A 15,943-nucleotide genomic window follows, 5' to 3' on the forward strand; every position below is an offset into this window, starting at 1 on the left:
ATCTATCAACATCTACATGTAGTTTGTGGCTATCTTATTAGAAAGCAACCTTAGAGCATGTAAACAATGAGTAGGAAAAGAAGTCTGTCAATAAGTAAAGAGAGGCAGAGAACATCATGCTGTCACAGAAGCTGAGGAAGGAGAGGAGTGAAAAATAGAATGTACACTTGAGTAGAATAGGTAGGGTGAAAGCCAAATTATAGGATGTTAGAGTACAAGTACAATGGAAGTGCAGGAGGAAACCAATTGAGAGCATTTGTAATGTTTACATTATGAGAAGACATAAAACTCTAAGTCAAGATATGAAACAAAATCAAGCAAGCAGTTTCCTAATTAATAAAACTCTTAATAGTTTATATGTACATCAGGCTGAAGTGAATATTGTGGCATATCAACTACCAAGTAACACAGGTTTATGAAATAGTGTCTTAACTGTGAAAGATACTATATATTAAATGATGCTTTTCAGTTAACCAACCAACCAATTATGCTTTCATCTAACCAACTATTCCTTGCAAATGTGCAGTAAGCTTACCTAAATCCTAGACCTCTGCATTTAAAAATAACAATTGGTCTACATTTCAATATAAAAGTACAATCATAGCTGCCTTTTCCAATAAAGAATGTCAAACTATGACATATCATTCCTCCCCAGTATCTACTACATACATTTTTCTTCAGTGTAACTATAAATCTTTTTAATAATACATTTTCCCCTTAAAAATATCTACAAGGAAACTTTTCAGTTATTTTCCAAATTTTTCTTTACATCAAGGTATAATTAACATATAACATTGTATTAATTCAGGTAAACATCATGACTATTCAATATTTGTATATTTTGCAAAATGATCACTACATTAAGTCTAGTTAACATCTGTCACTGTACATACATACAACACCATACACCAAATTTTGTAGTTTAGACAAGATAATCTACATTTGCAGCAAGTATTAGGGAAACCATTGTTCTAAAATTGGTATTGCTTACATCAGAGGAAAAGACAATTTTTCTTTCTAATTATAGTAATTCAAATGATATTTTAGAGTGAAATGATTCCCCTTTTCTTCTTTAAAACTTCACCATTACTGAATTTCAAGAATATTAATGATGTGATGATTTTTTTAAATCTAAGGATGACAGCCTTTAAAGATTTTGGTAATAGCTAACATTTTCAAAGCACTTCATGATTTATTTACACAACTGTTTAAGGTAGATTGTCTTATTTAATTATCAGATCACACCCTAGGAGTTAATAATATTATATATAATTAGTCCTAGTTTAACAAGAAAACTGAGTTAATATATCAATATAGAATATTGGAAGCTAGGTATTTGAACTTTTGAATTCATTACTTTTTCTATGGCAATTCTCCCCTAGATAAACATTAAGCTTATAGCTAATATGATTTCTCTGCTACCAGTATAATCAAGGCTATATGAAATACCTGTAGCCTGACTCTTTCTGCATGTTAAATATTAGTTATTATGAGAAAAGCATTTAATATTTATACTTATCTTCCCTTAAGAAATAACTTTAATCCTCAAAAGAAAACTTTAGGGTAAATTCCATAAAGGGAATCCCATGCTTATCACTAATCCCTATTAGAAAAATACCTTCACAAGTCTTCAAATTGAAAAACCTATGTGATGAAATATTACAATTTAGGGCAAACTTGTGTAGCATGACAGATGTAATTGGGGGAACTTTTAAATAAACCTTTATTCTCCATTTTCCAGAATGTATTCAGCAGAATTAGTCTGCTAGGGCATCCTTTACGAAAAGGTGCTGTGAAAACATAAGGCATTTAATATTCATTCAGTGCTATAAATAGTATTAGGCATCTACTAAGTGTCAAACATCTTTCCTTTAAATTGTCCACATCACATAGATTAAAGCAAGTAAATATTTTCCTTTTTACTTTGTTAAAGCTTAATTACACTGAGTAAGTTAGATATGAGAGATAACCATAAGCCATTGAATATAGTCTCGTAAATACAGTAAATTTTATAAACATTAAGTAATCTGAAATTTTAATAAACACAAACAAGAAACAAATTTCATTTGAGTGATATCTGATTTAATCATGGTTTCTTTTAACATTAAGCTAATAACATATATAGTTTATATGGTTTTGATTATAGTTAATAAATATTCTGCAACCAACCAGTAATCAACAGTGATTATTTAATGCAAATGGAGCAAAACTTATTGCCCAAAGAGACTTTATCTACTCAAAAGAAAATTAGCAAATTAAGCAGTAATTCAAAGGATATCAGGAACTGAAACACTATGCCAGGCAGCACTTGGAAAAATTTGCTGTGTCAGATTCCCAGTGTATCTATTAGGTGTCTATACAAAATCACAGTGAATGTCAGAGCCAACAGTACAAACCACTTCTGAGAAATGAAACTGAGAATAGAAAGAATGCTGGACCTAGTAACATACCATTCTGTGGATTGCCATACATTTCCATCTAAAATGCCAAATGCCAAATGGTACATTCATAGATAATTTGAAATTTGTATAATTTGCCAAAACATTTCTATAAATGTAAATAATAACTGAATAAATGACCATACAAATTATCTTTTATTTATCACCTCTCCTTAAAAGTAGGAGCATATTTCAAATGTTTCCTTCACTTTGCAATAAAAAGTCTTGTTTCTTTACCTTAAACTCTTTTACAAAGATCTGAAAAATATTATGTTCTTGTATGGTAGTCCTGCTTAAATAATTTTTTGTTATTTGATTCTTTAAAAGAAAAAGCCCTTCTAAATATGTTGAATAAAAATCAATGAACAAAGCACAAATGGTCTCTACTTCATATCTAAGCATTGATTTTCCATCTAACATTGCCTTAGATGAGTACGTTTACCCCACATCAACACGTTCACATATCTGTCTTTGCCAGAATAACACTGTTCATCTAAATTTGCTTGCCAGAAATTGCACATCTTCCATTAATCTTTGAAAGAAGAAAGATGTGGAAAGATTTGACTTTGCTTAATTTCTTCTCTATGCATAAATTCATGCTAGGAGGAAATTACAAAATAAGTTTCCTTTAGGGAATTTTCAAATACTGAAATTATTCAGTATTTAATGACAAATGGGCCCCTTCTGGAAATACACAAGCTCCTGCCTTCCTCTCTGCTTTCTATAATTTTATTATTATTTCAGAAATTAACTTATCCCCACAGGGGAAGATTTCACAGACCATGAAAAGATTATCAAAATACGTAAGAAAGTCAATGTTATATAACAAATTAACCATCTCCTATACAACCCCTTGCATTCCACTCTGGCTGGTGAATTGCAGTTGTGAGTTCTTGTCATCTATTCAATTAGTTTGCTAGTGAAGCCTTTCATATTCTTTCCAACTAGAATTGAAATATAATTCAGTTCTCCAGATTTAATGCGCTGGTACATTAGCCACCATCCACATATTAGCCCTATTAAACCCTTTACTTTTATTTAGTCCAAAAGAAAAATAAAAAGTCATTTAAAAAACAACATACTCAGCTGCCTGTTTGTAGTGCTTCAAGTCTTTTTTCAAATTTTTGTTCTCATTTTCTAAAAGCAAATTCTGAGTGTAGACATCTGGAACATTCCCAACATCTCTAAGTTCAGTTACTCCCTTCTGTATTAACTCATACCTAGAATAAAATCAAACAAAAGGCTTTATGTTGCTACTAAATTGGCTTAATTTATGGGCAATTCAAAAAAGTTAAGTATTAGAGAATGTTTATAGAAGTTAGTGGCAATATATTATAAATTAAAAATAAACATTCATAATACATTTTTTAAATTAAATACTAAATAATTGCTAAGTACTAATATCTTCATGGTGCATAAAATACAACTGAATGTCTCCTGTTTCAGACACTAATCTAGACACTGGAGAAAGTTAAAAAGATCCAAGCTCCTATCCAACAGTCTCTCTCTCTAGTGTGGATGGTGATATCTAATATGAAGTAAAATAAAGCAGCATAAGAGGGCTAAAGAGACTAAAGTGGAGAATGAGGGGGGGCTGTTTGTGCTATTTTATACAGGGTGGCAAAAGTATGACTGACAAAGTGGTATCTTGAGCAGAGAACTGAGGAAATGAGGAACTAAGCAATGTGGATATGTGGAAGAGGAACATTATTGGCTGACAGAAAAGTAAGCCTAAAGGCGTGTAACAAGGAGGTGCCTGGCATGTAAAATAAAAGCAAAAGGCCGGTACATCTGGAGTATCTGAAGCCAGAGCCAACTAAGTGAGCGAGAGAGGGAGTGATGACAGATGGGTCAGAAAGACCTCAGGGAGCCAGAGAGAGCAATGTGGTTTTACTCTGAATGACAGTAAAGTCATTGGAAGGCTCTGAGAGACAAGTGACACTGATCAAATTTATGTTTTAGAAGAATTAGTGTGGCATCTGTTTGAAGAAACTGTCTCTAGAGAGTAAGAGTAGAATCAGAGAGGCTAGTCAGGAGGGTGATGCAACAGTTGAGGAAGAGAGAATGGCAGACTTGAACAAAGTTGGTAGCAATATCATGAGAAATGGGTCCCTTCTGGAAATGCTGCAAAGGTGGAGCCAACAGGATTCTCTTATGGAGGCTGTTAGGTGTCGCTTAAAAAGAGAAGTCGAGAGTTCGATTGGTAGCGGTAGCAGAGAGCGGACCCCAGGGGGCCCTGAGCAGCCCCACAGCCGCCGCTGGCCTAGTTAACGTCACACCCCGGGAGGAGCCGCGGCTGCCACAGTGGGCCCCAGTCACCATCACCGCAGCCATGACAAGCGAGGCCGAGACCCAGCAGAGGCCCACCACCCGCCGCCCCCACCCACAGAGCTGCCAACACCAAGCCGCCCAGCACCACGGGCAGCGGCGCAGGGAGCGGCGGCCTGGGCGGCCTCACATCGGCTGCGCCTGCCGGCGAGGACAAGGTTATCACAAGGAAGGTTTCGGGAACAGTAAAATGGTTCACTGTAAGAAACGGATATGGTTTCATCAACAGGAATGACACAAAGGAAGATGCATTTGTAAACCAGACTGCCATACAGAATAACCCTAGGAAATCCCTTGGCAGTGTAGGAGATGGAGACACTGTGGGGTTTGATGTTGTTGAAGGAGAAAAGGGTGCGGAGGCAGCAGATGCTACAGGTCCTGGTGGAGCTGCAGTGCAAGTCAGTAAATATGCAACAGACCGTAACCATTACAGACGCCATCCTCATTGCGGGGGTCCTCCACACAACTACCAGCAGAATTACCAGAATAGTGAGACTAGGGAAAAGAATGAAGGATCAGAGAGTGCTCCCGAAGGCCAGGCTACCACAGGCGACGGTTCACATCTTACTACATGTGGAGACCCTATGGGCATTGACTACAGTATGCCAACCCTACTGTGTGGGGAGAAGTGATGGAGGGTGTGGACAACCAGGGTGCAGGAGAACAAGGTAGACCAGTGAGACAGATATGTGTAGGGGTTACAGACCACGATTCTGCAGGGGTCCCCCTCTCCTAAGACAGCCTAGGGAGAACGGCAACGAAGAAGATAAGGAAAATCAAGGAGATGAGACACAAGGTCAGCAGCCACCTCAACGTCAGTACTGCCGCAACTTCAACTACCAACGCAGACGCCCAGAAAACCCTAAACCACAAGATGGCAAAGAGACAAAAGCAGCCGATCTACCAGCTGAGAATTCGTCTGCTCCGGAAGCTGAGCAGGGTGGGGCTGAGTAAATGCCGGTTTACCATCTCGACCATCATGAGGTTTAGTCATCCAACAAGAAGAAATGAATATGAAATTCCAGCAATAAGAAATGAACAAGAGATTGGAGCTGAAGACCTTAAGTGCTTGCTTTTTGCCCATTGACCAGATAACCAGAACTGTGTACATTATCTATGCAGCATGGAGTTTTTATTATTTTTACATCACGATGTCCCCTTTTGGTAATGACAAGCATGTTTTAAAAAAAAACTGGTTTTTCTCAATATAACTTTAAAGGTTTTAAAATTAGTTCATATCTGGTCAAGTTGATATTTTTAAGAACCTCATTTTTAATTTGTAATAAAAGTTTACAACTTGATTTTTTTCAAAAAAGTCAACAGCAAGCACCTGTTTATAAAAGTCTTAAATAATTTTCAAAAAAAAAAAAGAGAGAGAGAAGTGGAGGATGACTTCGAGGTTTTTGGCTGACCTATAGATAGCCATTTAGTAATGCAGTAAGAACTGGGTGGTTGGAGAAATCAGAATTGTTTCCCTTCATGTTAAATGCAACATGACTACCAGGCAAACAAGTGAAAATAAATATTGGATATATATGTACAAAGTTCAGGAAAAGTCAGGTAGACTTTTTTTACTTTTTTTTTTTCAAATTGTAGATTACATCATACAATTTAAAAATTGGGGATGGATAAGGGGAAAAGGGGGCATTACAATTAGCACACATAATGTGGGGGTGGGGGCATGGGGAAGGCAGTATAGCACAGAGAAGGCAAGTAGTGACTCTGTAGCATCTTACTACACTGATGGACAGTGACTGTAATGGGGTACATGGTGGGGACTTGATAATGGGAGGAATCTAGTAACCAAAATGTTGCTTTTGTAACTGTATATTAATGAAACCAAAATAAATAAATAAATACACTGCAAATTTAAAAAAATAAAATAAAGTCACAAAACTGGATGAGGCCCATTAGGGAGTGAATGTAAAGAGAAAAGTGAAGTCCCAGGACTGTTTGAATATGGGGAGGAGAAGGAAATACTACCAAAGAGTAAGAAAGAGAGGAAACAGTAAAGTAGTAGGAGAATATGAGAGCACTGTGGCTCAGGGAAGAAGAGAATGAAGTATTCCAAGAAAGACAAAATGAACAACAGTAACAAACGCTGCGAGGAAGAATAAAAGGTGACTGAGGATCAATCACTGAATTTGGCAATCTGGAATCACTGAAAAAGTTTTAGTAGATTCCTGCAAATGAAAATGGAACTAGAGTAGATATGAGAGAGTCAAAAATAATGAATGAAAACAAACTCTTTCAAGGAGATATGCTGTGAGGCAGAGCCTAGGAAATCAAGATGAACCTAGAAGAGGATCTGAAGTTTGGGCTGTTTTGTGTTTTTTTTTCCTTTTGATACAAGACATATCATTGCATCTCTGTATGTTTATGGGAATGGTATGGCAGAGAAGGGAAAACTTCACAATGCAGGGAAGAGAGGGACAATTGTAGGAGGCAATGTCTCTGAGTAGGTGAGAGCAGCTGGGATCCAGCAGACAAGAAGAGAGTTGGCCTTAGATGACAGACAGTGGGTGCGGCTCAGCCTCTGAACAGGAGAGCAGCAGAATGCCTGAGAAGAGGCGGAAGGTTGGTAGAGAGGGAGGCAGAAGTCATGGAACATTTCTTCTATTTTCTGTGACATAAGAAGGAATATCAGAGAAACACATATAGATTTGAAAATAATTATAATTTTAATCAGTGTATGTAACAAAGCTAAATTAAAAAACAATCTGACCATAAAAAAAATTTCAATGAAGTTACTAACAAAGAATTGTCTGTTTGTTATAGATAAGCTAAGCATTTAAATGTTTAATTATCAGTATTCTCATGTTACAAATCTTTATTAATATCTTACACATTAATAGCCATGGGTTTTTGTGTTAAAGAACTTGCCTGACATAAAAAAAAAAATAAACCAGCAAGAGAAACCCTATAGAATAATCAAAATGTCAAGATAATTGAATCAATATTAAATAATATTTGCCACAATTTATAAAACAACAAACAGATAACCATTTAGTCATAAATTCTCTATTCTATTTTATCCATATCTGGAATGTGATTTATATTTATCTCAGAAGAGAAGACATGAGGATTGATTGAAGTATTGGACCATAAAGTTTTTCTGATGGTAAAATTGGTTTCCAGAAACTGGCTTTATTTAATGCAGAAAAAATCACTAAAGAAATTATTTCAATAAGAATGAAAAGTTATATATAGTCCTCTAAATAAAATGTTATATAAATATAGCATGTGCTAAAATAAGTACAAATCCAAACATAACACAACTTAACACATCATATATCATATATACCTTAGGGCATTCAAAAATAATTTTTCATGTAAAATTTCTACAATCCATGTAAAAGTATGAAAGATGACTTTAAATTCACTAAAACTATTATAATACTGTAAGATAACTAGGAATCTTAATGTACAAACTCCAGAAATACATTTCTCAGTAAAATTTACATTTTCCTAGAGATTTTTTGGGTTTTGTTCCAAGGGTATGTGTGTGTGTGTGTTCTAAAGAAATATCCTGGCCTTCTTATTTCTTCCTCATTATTCATTAACCTTTAGAATAAGACTGAAAAGCATTCAGAGGAGAAAAAAGTTTGTTATAATTATTAGGAACTAGAAATAAAATTTACCACCACCAGAACTGCCAATGAATTTATTGCCAATAAAATTACATTAATGGTACTCATATTTACCATAAGGTCCATAGATACTTAGAATCATATAGAAATAGAGAATATGAATGCATTTCAAGGAGAAAATGTATAGGCTTTCATAAGATTTATCTACATACCAAAAGAGTTTAAGACCTACTGACATGAATGATGAATAGTATGATAGAATTTCAGTAAACATAAATGGTGTCATAAGAGTAAGGGTTATTTTTCCTTCTTAATGGCACCAAAGGCATAAGATATAGAAGGCAGGGAAATAGCCATCTAGATAATAAGAAACATCAGATGAGAACTTTTCTTCCACGTTTTCAGAGAGAGTTAGGAAAATACTTCACATACGAAGACAAAATTCCCTTAACTACTGCCCAAACTGAGGATGTTGGAATCCCCAGAGCCATCATGACTTCTCACTGCAGAAGCAGTCTTTCATAGAACAGATAGATATATACAGTTTGAACAAGTTAAGTACTGGCCCTATTATTCCTCTAGTTAACATGGAACACAGGCACAAACTTGGTCTGCAAATCAAGTTTTCCTTCAGTTTTTTCAGTCTCCAATCAAGCTGAAAGGGACCTCTGTGGCATTTTTTCCAAGATTCCCTTGTATAATTCCACAGTTCAACATTGTGGTTAGGGTCTCAGTCTTTAAGATCAGCCTGGCCTGAGGTGACTCTGCCATTTACTGTCTGTGACTGCCTGCGACTGTCTGCCACTTAGTGAGACAGATTTCCTTACCTCTTTCAACCCATTTCATCATCAATATAATGCAGATACTACAGTGCCTTCCTGCTACACATAGTTGTTGAGAGAAGTAAAATAAATGCCTAAGAACATACTATACAAAAATGATACAAAGTATGAGTGATAAGCCTCAAGCTTCTTCTTCTTAAATATTTTTAAATCATTCATATTTAATACTATATTAATTTTAGTTACAAAATTTAAGTTATGTTAAATATTTACAAGGGTGCCTTGATAATACATTACATATACAAATCTCTGTATATATATTTACAAAGCTCAAATTCAACATATTTAGCACAGTAAAAGTTAGCATAATAAAAGAATCACAACATTCCTGTCTTTAATTTAATCCTGATTGGGGAAAAAAAATTCTTACAACATGACACATAACCAAAAGCCAACTCCTAATCACCTGAAGAAACAGCAACAGGTTTAAATGCTAAAGAAACAAACAGTTGTATAGTACTCATTGATACATGTAATGCATACACACCACCACACATACTTCCCACACATAGTACACAAGAATAAGGGATTTTTCAAGGTAATTTTAATTCTACTTTCTGGCTTTAAAACTTAAACGTTTCCAGAAAATTATAGCTGCATGCCCACATTTGAGTAGCAATATACCAAATTTTATTGGCTAAAGGAAACAATATTAACCCTTTTTTGCAAAGGTATTATTAAAGGAAAATTATATTAAAATATGTAAGTTTTATTATGAACTTAGAATCTCTTCTATATTTACGAAAAATTAAATTAGTAATTAAATATTATAAATAACTGCCCTATTACTCATGGCATTTTTATCGCCACCCAACTTTTGGTGGAGAAGTAGAAACAGAGGCCAAACTGAACAAAATCAGGGATTGAACAGGAAGTAAAAGAGTATAAAAAAATAAAGAAATTTGAGACCTTGTTTTCAAAACATTTGGCTATAAAGGGAAGTTAGAGAGAGTAGGAGGTAATAATAGGAAAAAGCAAAGAAGAGCAAGAACATGTTTCAGGTGAACGAGTTCTGACTGTGTTAAAGTCGAAGTGGTCCAGTAGAGGAGAGGAGATGGTTGGCACATGCTCAGGGAAGGGTGGATAGCATGCACTTCCATATTTTTCTCCATTTTTTAGTCCCTTCCTTTTTATGCCCCCCAAGAAATTATCATTATTCATAGACTTCTTATAAGATGGACTTAAAAATATCATTGACTAAACTCACAGTATAGAATTTTTTGTGGTTCACAGAAAAAATTCCTACATATTCACCTACACATATACTATCTTTTACCTTTTTTTCTTTTTTTTGTAAATAACCAGAAATTAAATATTTAAGAATTTGCAAAAAATGCTTTCCAGGTCATAAGGTCTCCACTGTGACTAATTAACTTTGCTGTTACAGCATGAAAACAGCCATAGACAATACCTAAACGAAAGGTCATGCTATATTCCAATAAAATTTTATTTATAAAAACAGGAGGCAGGCAAGATTTGGCCCAAGGGTCTTAGTTTGCTGACCCTGGATTTAAAGGATTTACTGTAATTTTTGTTTGAGGATTTGCAGAACATAAGTCAAATTTTACTGCCTATGTTTTTTTCCTTTCTGTGGTTTTTTATCTTTTTTAAACCAACGAAGGAGGACTCTAATTTTGTCAACTTCTGTGAGATTAACAATAGCAATGATATGTGTTTTTCCCATAATAAGAAATGATAAAAATAATATATTTAATATTGTGATAGTTCTACTATGCCGAGTAGGTAAAGGTTTCTGATCAAAGTCAAAATGTTTCATGTAAAATAAAAATATACAAGACAGCATAATCTCGTTAAAACAATTTGTAATCTCATTACAAACTGGCAGATAGGGGAAAAGGATAAAATTATTTGAACCCCAGTATTACTAAACTCATACAATGAAGAGATACTTTATACAAATTTTACTTTGTGATTGTAATATTATGGTAAATGGTATGTTTACATAGGGGTCCTATAAATCCTAGTACTATTTCCTAGTAATTTCCTGAAATTTCATCTCAATTCAAATTGCTAAATCTAAAAGGACAGAAGTGTGAAGAGTGTACTTCATTGCAGATTTCTCCAAGAGAATCATTTCACACTTTGGACTGGAGAAACACATATGCACTACATGTCCTAACACATATTTTTAGGAAAAAAAAAAGATAACTGAACCACATTAGTCTTTCATTTCATTAGTACTGAAAATTAATCATCTACCTCATTTTACAAAAATGTATTTCTAATACATTTTGTAATTATTTCTTAGGGACAGTTTATAAAAATCATTCACAAGATTTACAGATTTAATAGGAACAGTATTATTTTTCTACCACCAAACTTGCTCTTTTTCCTAAACTGCATTAACGACAAGTGGTTCTCCTCATTAAATTTATTAACATTTGATTCATAATTTAAAATAATGAAACTGATTTCTTCAATGTCCATGGTCCCAGTAGATAAAAACCAAAAAAGGCAGAAAATTACATTACAGTTGGATTACCCCTATACTTGTATTGCTCTTATATTTAAAATTAGTATTAAACTCAAAAATACTATAAAGATCTTTATGTACCATATTATTCCTTCTTTATATAATACAAAATGGCTTTTCAAGATAAAAAATATTGTCATATCCAATTATTTAATAATATTTTGTTAAAAAATGCTAGGACTCTGGAAAACATACCTGGTGACATTAGTGCTATAGCAAAGGAATAAAGAGAGCATGCCTGATGATTTTCATAACCGCTAAGTTATTAAAATTTTCAGTTTTAACAAGAAAACTTTCATGTTTAGACATCATTTGAAAATGTAGTTCTACTTACTTCTAAATGAAGGAATACTTATAGAAAAAGAATCAATTGTATGAATAGAGAAGGGCCACCACACTATAAATAAAACAAGCAAAGTAGTACTGTTAGTAAGATGTCTTAATGCAGGGAGTAACACCTTTAATAATTATACAAAAGATATCAGGATAGTATTTCATAAATAGCTTTGTATTATATAACTCCAAGAGATATCCTATTTTCTTGATTTTTGAAAATCACCTAAATTTGAATATTTAGGAGAGATATCTATATTTTACTTAGAAAGGGTTTTAAATGACTAGGGTTGAAAAAATTGATTTCTTTCAAATTGTTATCCTGATTTTATATATATACGTTTGTGTGTGTATGTGTTGTGGTTTCAGTGGCAGGAATCCATCCATTTTACCCATTTTGTATGATCTGAGTGACTTCAAATTCTCAGCTGAAAATATACATGCTAAACACTGTTAGTACTTCTACAGAATTATTTATCCATATAATTGTTTACCATTCAGACTGAAAGCAATCGAGAGTTCTGGTCATTCCCATTTTGATGAGGAAATTGCAGAGAAAGTCTTCTATTGCTTCAGGTACTGCATGCTTTGAAGGAAGGACTGTTTTCTGCTCCTGAAATTTACATGTGCAATTATTTAATTTGGAAACATCAAAGCTTTAAATTATTGTACAGATAGGGTATTCATTCATTCATTCATTTTTTTTCAACTATTTTTGTTGAATGTTATGTTCCAGAGGCTATTTTAACTACTAGGGATAAAGCAGTGATGAAAACAGACAAGACTTGGTCTTCATATCTAGTAGTCAAGTAGACAGAGACAAAAATAACTAAATTAAAAATAGACTTAAGCAAGGGAGAGCCATGTATCTATGTGTGGAAAGGCAGGTGTATGTGTGGAAATGGTCTGCTATGTGAGTGGCATGATGAAGGAAGATTTCATTGATCAAGGGGCATATGAGCATAAATCTAGAGAAGAGAAGAAGTCATGTTCCCAATACAGCATTTAGGAAGTACGAAGGCCCTGAGACAAGAGTGTTGGATTGTCTGAAGAACAAGGAGGTCAGCTTGCCCTTTCAATAGCATATAACAAATTTTAAAAAATAAAAATAATATATTGACCTTTTAATTCTTTTAACTATTCACATTATTTAAAAAATACAATGATTTTGCTTCTTTGATATTTAGAAACACTATGAAATAAATCATATGCAATGGAGGAGGTTAGCACTACTATTTCATAATGGAAGTAAATAAGTCTATCAAGTAGATCAGGAGTCAACTGTTCTTACAAATCAAGTTTATTAGAACACATCCATGCCCATTTGTTTATATCCTGTCTATGGCTGCTTTTGTATTACATGAGACAGTGACAGTTAAGTAGGTACAACAGACCTTAGAGTCTCAAAATCTAAAATAATTACTATATGACCCATGGAGAAAAAAACTTTCACTCTCCTAAAGTAGAAAAATGGAGATATTTCAGCAATGAAATATGAAATTAGGAGAGGCATAAAAACTACCACATCATATAAGTCAGTATATAAAATCAGTCAAATAATGGGTAGATTCTTAAAAATACCAACAGGATCAGTGCTTTCAGAGTACATTAATTTCTTCTCATTAGCAAGAACTCACTAATCTAACTGCAGATGGTTTGAATAGCCGGATCTATTTTTCACATAGAAAAATTTAGCAGTGGACTTCTTTTCCTAACTTGGAAATGGTAACATACCAAGTTACATAGAATGCACATAATAGTTACATAGAAATTCAGTGAAGAAAGAGAATCTTTGTTGCCCTTACAAGTTCTTTTCAAAAGTGCTATACATAATTCACCCCTGATGTTAATTGCTAGTAGCTGCTATGAAACTCAAAACAATGATGAGTTGAAGCAAATTTGGGGGGCTACAGAAAATTCCTGACAAATGGCTACGGTTTTAAAATGAATTTTTGTAAAGCTCAATCAGAATAATTTGGAATATCTTTTGTAAGGTCATTGTTGAGATACTATGTAACAATGTTGATTATGTGCAGGACACAATATCAAACATCATGGGAGATGCCAAAGAGGCAAAGAACAGCATGTCTGCCTTCAAGTCTTTGCAATGAGGTAAAAGATTTTATGTAATTGTTAGGTAAGAGCAACATATAGCTGGAAGCAAATACTCATTCTACAATAAATATCACTTAGGCATTTTTAGTCAATAAATTTGGATATGATATTTAGGATGAGATGAACCATAGTTGAGGGAATGAATCAGTTACATGGGAGGAAAAGGAGGACAGAAAGACTGTACCTGCTCTAGCTTCTAAAAATGTCTGTGGCCTACTGTCAGTTATGTTTGTGTATAGATTACTGCCCTGGTAGATTACTACCCTCTCAAATCAATGTTTTCTACCTCTTCTTGAGTATGTGTGATATACACATTTTGAAACAGCCAGAACAGAAATCCAACCACCTGAAACTGCAATGTTTCTTACTTACAGATCAAGATTTATAATCCTATAAATATGCTTATGTATCCAATCCACAACACTTCTGTATTATACACACACATTCCAAGCTTTAATGTGATTTTAAATGTCCACGTAATAGTCACCCAATATATATTTGCTGAACATCTCCAATATGCCAGGCACCATGAAAGGTGCTAGGAATTAAATATGATTGAAGACACTGTCCCTACTTCAAGGAACTGAAAGACTAGTTGAGTAAAATACAAAACATCCCACACCATAATATTTGGCAAAATTAGTTCTAAGAAAAAAATCATAATATACTAAGCATTCCCTGTAGGCTAAATATTTCTATGAAAAAAAGACACAGAATGCCTACAAAACAGATTGGAGAATCTGTATATCATATCAAATTCTGTACATGAGTGTTGAAAAACCTTGGTGTAATCTCTACAGAAATTAAAAGACAGCATTCTAAAGGAAGACGTTATTTATTGCAGTCATGCGAGAGTGTCCATGATTTGGAAAATGACAATTCAAAGAAGAATAAATATGACTACTTAAAGTGAAGGTCTGAGGATAAGAAAAAGGAAGAGAAAAAAGGTATAGCAGGTAATAGGGCTGCATTTGGAAAGTAAGATGAAGTACTTAAAGTTTAAATGATTTTCAAAACTTCACATAAAAAGTGTTGCAGAGAAACTATGGATTACAGTTATATTCAAAATTCTCACCAAAATTTGAGTATCTGTAGCCTGTTCTTGGGCAATCTGAATCACTTTTGCCAGATCTTCTTCACCTTCTGGAATGCTAACATTGTCATCTGGTATCTAAATCACAGAAAAAGAGAAGGCTAAGAAGAGTGAACAGGAATATAAAAATACCTTATTTAATTCAGAAATAATTTTTCCTAACAAAACAAAGGAATAAAGAAACATACTTTATGAAAGACACTATCATTCTGAAGTTCTGTGAAAAATATATAACTAATAAGCAGGAAAATTTCTGACTTCCTTGTAAACATCATTTAGTGTCACTTCTAACAAACTCAAGATTAGCTCATGGGCATCTGCTTTTATCTGTAATGACAAATACAGTCTAATAACTCTGCTGAAATTTTGCCACCATTATTGTTTCATAACTACTAGCCACTACAAATCTCTAGTTTATTAAAACAAAACTCACTGCCTTAATATTAAGCTCTTAGAAGAAAGTAATCAACTCTAATTCTGATGTTAAAGATAGTTAACATAGCACATTGTTTCTTATGTGATTGCAGTTCTAAGCCCTTTACATTTATCAGCTCACTCAGTAATTTCATGTAATATATATTATCTCCATTTTGCCATTAGTAATATCTATCTCCTATGTTTCTTCTGTCTTTTGCTTGCTCAGACCACAAAAGGCCAGGCTTACATTAACATAGTTTAATTCTCTGCTTCTGGTCATCTAGGAGTGACTC

The 15,943-nt window shown here is 33.9% G+C and overlaps 1 protein-coding gene and 1 pseudogene across 5 annotated transcripts in view; one reads left to right on the plus strand and one right to left on the minus strand.

The window, feature by feature from the left end:
* Positions 1–15,943, minus strand: part of SPAG16 (sperm associated antigen 16) — a 974,490-nt gene that overhangs the window by 946,841 nt on the left and 11,706 nt on the right. For 4 of the 5 annotated variants that reach the window (XM_057503577.1, XM_057503581.1, XM_057503579.1 and 1 more), the window contains exons 3-5: positions 15,216–15,311; positions 12,520–12,638; positions 3,521–3,658 (exon numbers count right to left, since the gene is read on the minus strand). In XM_057503577.1, coding sequence (XP_057359560.1) covers positions 3,521–3,658; positions 12,520–12,638; positions 15,216–15,311 — 353 coding nt within the window. The remainder of the gene's footprint in view (positions 1–3,520; positions 3,659–12,519; positions 12,639–15,215; positions 15,312–15,943) is intronic. The other variant, XM_057503578.1, reaches the window with a different exon arrangement.
* On the plus strand, positions 4,664–5,958 carry LOC118932953 (Y-box-binding protein 1-like; annotated as a pseudogene).

This window comes from Manis pentadactyla, chromosome 6 (assembly GCF_030020395.1).
Source record: "Manis pentadactyla isolate mManPen7 chromosome 6, mManPen7.hap1, whole genome shotgun sequence".
NCBI classification, from domain to species: Eukaryota; Metazoa; Chordata; class Mammalia; order Pholidota; family Manidae; genus Manis; species Manis pentadactyla.